This window comes from Gadus morhua, chromosome 11, assembly GCF_902167405.1.
Source record: "Gadus morhua chromosome 11, gadMor3.0, whole genome shotgun sequence".
In the NCBI taxonomy this organism is placed as follows: Eukaryota; Metazoa; Chordata; class Actinopteri; order Gadiformes; family Gadidae; genus Gadus; species Gadus morhua.
The window spans coordinates 17300464-17307665 of record NC_044058.1 but is presented as its reverse complement, the minus strand read 5'-3'; the positions used below and the strand labels follow the sequence as shown (position 1 = coordinate 17307665).

General features: G+C 45.1%; 1 protein-coding gene across 1 annotated transcript; it reads left to right on the top strand.

Moving 5' to 3' along the window:
- Nucleotides 1-644: 644 nt before the first annotated feature.
- On the top strand, nucleotides 645-6648 carry preb (prolactin regulatory element binding). The gene is made up of 10 exons (XM_030370619.1): nucleotides 645-822; nucleotides 1479-1668; nucleotides 3087-3285; nucleotides 3589-3848; nucleotides 3945-4025; nucleotides 4128-4255; nucleotides 4510-4683; nucleotides 4809-4881; nucleotides 4975-5137; nucleotides 5245-6648. The coding sequence occupies exons 2-10, from the start codon at nucleotides 1534-1536 to the stop codon at nucleotides 5337-5339; spliced, it is 1308 nt and encodes a 435-aa protein (XP_030226479.1). The 5' UTR covers nucleotides 645-822; nucleotides 1479-1533; the 3' UTR covers nucleotides 5340-6648.
- Nucleotides 6649-7202: the final 554 nt, after the last annotated feature.

Sequence of the window (7202 nt, the reverse complement as noted above, 5' to 3'; positions counted from 1 at the left end):
AATTAAATTTATATAGCGCTTAATATGGTACTCTAAAACGCTTAGGATTAGAGGATGAATCTATGTCGGTGTCTCCTTCATAGGCATTTGTCATTTGAAGCAAATGGAATGTTAAAATTAAGAAGACCTGCGCTCGCTCTCTGTAGTATGTTATCCTGTATATGTTGTAGTTACTGAGCACAGCCCGTCCCACAGTGGCTATCGGGCCTTCTCTCAATGAAGAGTGCAGCTCTTCATTGAATCTCAAATCAATATCAAGACCGGCGGTGGCCAATAGAACACAATTCGTTGACATAATCTCTCCAAATAAATTTATTGAATGAACCTTCAACAATTTGTCTATTCTGTATCTGGCTGTGTGTCGAATCCAAATAACGTTTGTGATTTGTTTTTACTTCCAGTTTAGTCCAGTTAACAGTTCCGTTAGGTAAATAGTTTGTTCCTTGCTGTTAGCAAGACCGACAGTCTAACATTACTGCACAACTTTATGTTGATGTTGCATAACAGCTCTCCATTTGTATATAATAAATATAAATTAAGAACATGATACGTTAACCTATTGTACTGGCCCCATGACTCTGGCCCGAGGCATGTCTCTGAAGTTACTCTGACGTTGCTATTTTGACTGTGACGCGATTACGTCACCCACGCTGCTGACGTGTAGGTAGGAGGTGTCTTCTTGTCTTCCAGAGGATTCAGCAGCTAGCTGTCAGCTTGTCTCTTTGTTTATTCTTTCGTTTCGCACTTTGCAATGGAATTATCACCTTTATACTACTGAGCTGAGGAAGTAAGAGCAGAAAAGAAGTCCGAGATATTGCACAGGTACTGAATCATGTCGCATGTTGATCTAGTCGGCTAGCAGAAGCTCCAAGCTAGCAGGTAGCTCCGCGTTAGCAGGTAGCTCCTAGCCAGTATGTAGTCTTAGATAGAAGGTAGCTCCTAGTTTGTATGTATATCCTAGCTAACATCTGGGTCCTAGCAATTAGGTGGCTCTTAGCGATTGTAGCTGGCTTGGGTTGCGTTAACAATTATTTCAGCATTAACATCAGCAATCAGTCGACAATCGACACAGAACATTTGTATACATCCATAGTGCCATGTTCTAATGCTACAATGTACACACCATTTTAAGCCTTGTGTCTTTAAACATTACAACAGAATACATTCAAGCCTGCTATATTAAATAATAGTATAGCAGTACACCAAATAATATAATCCAAGAGGTCGTTAGTAACACAATTGTTAAGTAATATAATAAAGAGAGATTTAGTAATACATGTTGAATAAATAATAAAGAGTACTCTAGTAACACAAAGGTTAAAGCCACGCAAGGCACAAGGTACAGTTTAACCAGGAAGGAACCTATAATGAGGATATGCATGCAGTATTTGGGACGTGAGTTCAGTGTTTTTAGACCATATTTAGTTTCTATCATGTGATTGTGGAATTAATGGTCTATCACATCCTGTTTTCCACAGGTTTAGGTTGGTGCTCACGTTTTATGAAGAGCTCTCCATTACCAACTTCACCAATATGGGGAGACGGAAGGTGCCAGATTTGTACAGAGCCCCATTCCCCCTCTACACCGTCAAGGTGGACCCCAAGTCGGGCCTGGTGATCACTGCAGGTGGAGGTGGGGCATCAAAAACTGGGATTAAAAATGCAGTGGTAAGCAAATATGTGTTCTGTCCATATTAGGGCTCGACCGATATTGATTTTTGAGTGCCGATGCCGATTATTTTCAGAGAAAAATTACGATTACGATTTAATCGGCCGATTAAAAAAAAAAAAAAGCATATAAAACGTAGTTTTTGATACCTTAAATATACTTGAAACACTTTTGACGAATATGTGAATTGAATGCAGAACCTTTGAGTGTTTTAGAATACATTTACAGTCAAAAATTAGTGTAATGTAAAATGTAAAATAAATAACTAACTCCCAATGTGCTGCGCTCGTGAGCAGTGACTAACACGTGCGTGCTGAGCAGTATGGTCTCACCGTTAGAGTCTACAGTATAACAAATTAACATGGCCTGGGACCTAAAGAAAAACAGGCACAACATGCTCAAACAACGCTTCTTGTGTACATTGGTGAGGTGAGCGCGCAGCTGCCTGAGCGAGCGTGCTTTCATGTTGTACGGTAAAATTCAATCTCCTCTTTTTTTACTCCAGCTTAAGTTGTTAGTTAGCAATGCGAGTAGGAGCGCAATCTGCAGGATACTAAGCGCAATAACATTTAAAAAAAAAAAAAATCGGTTGTAATCGGCGTCTTTTTGGCCGATGCCGATTATTTTCAAAAAGGCTATAATCGGCCGATTAAATCGACACACACACACACACACACTCACACATAGAAAGAGAGGGATGGAGAGAGAGAGAAAAGGGGCAAGTCGGGCCCTAGTCCATATGACATTAAGGAGGAGCAAAAGCAAATAACCAGTGTTGTTTTCGTCAGGCAAGACGAAAACGAAAATGACGTCGTCAGACCCCTTTTTTCCATGACGAAAATGAGACTAAGACGAACGTCACCAAAGCCATATAAAGACTAAAATGTGACGAAAAATGTAGACATTTTCGTCAGACGAGAACTAGACGAGACTAAATTGTTAGTGAGTGGACGAATAAAGTTTCAAAACATGCTTTTTTCCCGCCAACTATAATATGCACACACACACACACACACACACACACCATGGCAGCAGCAGCGGTGCCGGGTGCGGGTGGTTTTCGTCGGACTAAAACTAGACTAAAACCTTTTGAGTTTTCGTCAGACTAAAACTAGACTAAAACTTTCAAAGATAGAAATGACTAAAATGGGACTAAAACTAAGAAGCATTTCGTCAAAAAGACTAAGACTAAAACTAAATCTAAAATGCCTGCCAAAAACAACACTGCAAATAACATCTCTTTCTCAAGTCATTTTTACAAAGAACACAATCTTGACATACTTATCTATTTACACACATAAGTATATGTGCTTCATACATACAGTAGGGATGTATTCTATATGGCACACTTCTATAGTCAAATATTGTAGAATGTCTGCTTTGTCAGAAGATCTTGACTTTGTGCTCTATGTTGTAGCATTTTCTTGGCCTGGAGTTGGTGGGAGAGCACCAGTACAGTGCCACTCTGCTGCATGCTCATGACACGGAAACCCGCGCAACAATGAACCTGGCGATCGCCGATGGAGTTATCGCCGCAGGGCAGGACGGCAATTGTAGCATGATGCGATTTAAACAACGCCAGTCAAATGAGGGACGAAAAGCGTCTTCCAGCGAAGGTAGGGATGGTTTGGGACAAAGATGAACACAGCTCGTAAGCTAAATAAAAAAATATGTGTTAAAAGAAGCTGTCACCATGGTATTAAGCAAACAAGAGTGTAGTTCAAGACACCTAAACACCCATCTGCTCCTTAATGTTCTGAAAGACCCTCTGTAATACCTTATTTGTTGTTTGTGCACACTTCGTTTGTTATGCTGTTTTATCTCGAGCAAAACCCGTTTTGAAAAATATATTTTCTATCTCAAAAGGCTCTGCTTGTAAAATAAAGTTCAAATAACAGAGCGGAGTCTGTGTTCATCAGCGGCCTCTGGCGGGCAGCAGGGGAAGGCCCGGCGACGAACGGGGAAAGGCGACCAGGCGGCTAAAGACGGAGCAGAAGAGGCAGGGGGCATAGGCGCCTCCGACACTACGGACGAGACCACGCAGGTATCCGTGGAAACCGTCGGGGAAGTGCAGTCGGACCTCAACCCTGTGGACCCGCTGCAGAAGGTGGTGAGGTTCAGCTCGGACCTGAGCCTGCTCATGACGGGCGGCACTGACGGCCACATCCGGGTTTGGGAGGTAGGCTTCGCCGAGCGGTGTGTGATGGGACCACGCCTCTGCTGTTTTGAACCAGCCCTGATCATTTGACCCCTGCTCTCCCTCTCCTCTTCCAAGTACCCCTCCTTGAAGAAGAAGTTTGACTTCAAAGCACATGAAGGAGAAATTGAAGACTTGGACTTGAGTCCCGGGAATGAGGTGACACACGTTTAAACGTTGCCCGTCCCTCTGGAAAACACTACAGAATATGCATGATTCTTACAATAGACTAAACTGTGTGTGTGTTGTGTTGTTCATCAGCACCTCGTCAGTGTGGGCAGGGACTTTGTGTGCAGCGTGTGGAGCGGAAATCAGCTGGCCATGGGTCTCCGGTGGCAAGACACCATGCCTCAGGTGGCCGACAAGGCGTATCGCTACATGGCTTGCAGGTAACGACACATGATGTAATATCGAGTGGCACACCCCTAATCCACTTAGTTGAATAAACAGGGTATTCTGAGAGCGACTTGAACAGTCATCGTTAGGCTTTGAGATGTTTTGCGGTTGTTTAGCTGCTTGAGCTGCTCCCCCCGCGACCCGACCCCGGATAAGCGGATGACGATGAGGATGAGGATGAGGGTATTCTTAATTGATTCCATTCATTTGGTGTTTCCTTTTCTGATTTTTATCTTCTCCCCTTCAGGTTTGGCAGGGTAGAGGACCAACCCACTGCCCTACGGCTGTATACGGTTCAGATCCCCCACAAACGAGACCGGAAGCCTCCCCCTTGCTATCTCACAAAGTGGGACGGCAAGAGCTTCCTGCCCATGCTGACGGCAGTCTGTGGCACTGAGGTCATCTCCAGCATGGCTGTCAGGTGAGGGACGCCCATGTGCTTTCATTAGAACCATGTGGTTGTCTTTATATGTGGTCATAGAAGTTGAGTGCTGTTGGACAAAATGATCGTTGGATGAAATTTTCCGCTGTCTGCTCGTTTCAAAGTGACTCTGGAACCTTCATCGGCCTGGGAACTGTGACGGGATCTGTAGCGATCTACATTGCGTTCTCCCTACGGGTAAGAAGCAAAAATTGACTGTCGGCACCCTTCGCTTTCAGAACGTGAGTAGACTTTTGGACTTCATGCTGCTGTCCTTCTCTCCCTGTGTAGAAGCTGTACTACGTAGAGGAGTCCCACGGCATCGTGGTGACGGATGTAGCATTCCTGCCCAACTCGTTGAAGGGGAACGCCCTCAAAGGCAGCAACCACGAAGCGGCCATGTTGAGCGTAGCCGTCGACAGCAGGTGTCAGCTGCACACCGTTCGCAACAGAAGTAAGCACTGACCAATGTCAATCCAAAAAGAAACATGCTTACGGCTCCTACAAGAACTTCCCCTTGACTCTCCCCTCTTTCTTCCTTCGCTGTCCGTGTCGTGGTAGGATCCTTCCCCATATGGCTGGTGCTGGGCTTCTGTGCCGTGATGGTGGTGGCGGCGATTCTGCTGCTTCAGTCGCTCTTCCCTGGCTTCATGTGAATCCCTCTGAGCACTAGAGAGCGGGCAAGCCTCGGGGGCGGCAGGGGGGGGGGGGGGGGGGGCCGTCGTCGTAAATCACTGAACCCTCCGCTGGGGCCGAACAGCCATGGGAGATTGGGCTGTGCATCGTCCTCTCCCTGCCTCCCAGTGGGGTTGGGGCGGAGGGTGAACCATAACCACCAGGGGACTCGTTTTTTAATTTGACATCTGCTGCACCCCCACCGCAAAACATCTCAAAGCCTAACGATGACTGTTCAAGTCGCTCTCAGAAGCCTGTGACGTCACCGCCTCCCACTGTTCCGTGGGTCTCATCTCATGACTTGTCCTCCTCCTCCTTTGTGAACGACTTGTACTCGTATGGGTGAGAGGCTTGATTCCATTTTTATTTTATTTTTGGGGATGGGTCGGGGCTCGTGGTGAGAGGGGGGGTCCAGCTTCCAGTCATTTATAATTAATGTGCAGATTGGGGCTTTTTTAAATAAGATATTTAAAGAATAATGTAAAGATATATAAATATACTTGAAAATAGATTCATGTCTTCGTGTCTTCTTTTTTCTTTCACATGCACTTTGTGGAGTGCAGAAATACCATCCATTGTCTACATATCATGGATCTTAATTAACTATTTCTCTATTTCAAATACATCCACTAGTGGGCAGCATAGACCCTTCATTTGTTAGTTACTTGAAAATGATGAGATCTCAATGGCTTAGCAATACAAATGGCTTTGGCCCATACAAATAATGATGTAATAGCTCAAATAAATGTGCTTGTGGGAGTGATTAGGATTACCAACGGTTGAAAGCCTCCAAAGTGTTATGTACCTTTTGTACAATTGCCAATGTGAAAGAGAAAAGAAGGGCATAATGAATCCTTTGTAAATTGAACCTAATAACAAGTTTGTTTGGAGACTAAATGTGAGAGCGAGCTAAATTGTTTATAGATGACACTTTGAATAGTGTTTAGTGTTTCTGATCCTCCTACCATCCATTTTCCAGTTCAAAACAAGCAGATGCACTTTTGCACACCCCGCTCCCCCGACCACACAGAGCACTGGTGGCTCTCTTGATGGATTTATTTCCAGTAGGTGGCACCATATGGCTGGTGAAACGTGGAGGCATGCAAGGGATGGAAGTTCCTGTTGATTTAACCTACATTGTGCTCATCTCAAGCTTGGAGACAGGCCTTCAAAGTCACAGGGTATAGTATATCTGTCCCAGATCCCTGGCCTAGTCTATTGATCAGGGGTGTGAAATGGTTGCCGTTTTTATGAATTAATTGTATCAATTCATTAAAAGCCCAAATCAAATACCGGCCACCGTTACTGCACTTTGTTTTCACATGGATCACATACAAGATGACGTTATGGAAGCCTAGCAGCCACGTGTACACAGAGCCCCCCCATCCATCCATCCAAACACACATGCTCATTCTTTTCACCAAATGGTAAACCAGAATTCAGACACTGTTCAAATACAACCCCCCCACCCCGATCCCTTTCCAAGGCCCAGACAGTCTCCCCCTACCCCCCCTCTTCGTCAGCAGTGGGCAAGAAACCCGACGCCCGCCTCACCTACATTAAACGTCCAACAGGAAGTGAAGTCCAACAGGAAGTGCGGAGACCCCAGACAGGCTGGTGTCTCAGAATCCACTAAAGAGGAACAAATGCAGACTTTTATTTTTCGTGTTGAGTTTAACCCTCTGACATTGCACATACCCTCCACTGTCTCAGACACAGTGCCTTGGGAAACTCACTGGTGAAGTGGAAACATTCACCCCGATGGGGTGAGGAATAGCAGAAGCGGGCCAGTCACTTAGGTATGGGCATACATTATCTCCACCAAACCCACCCACGCTGTCTGC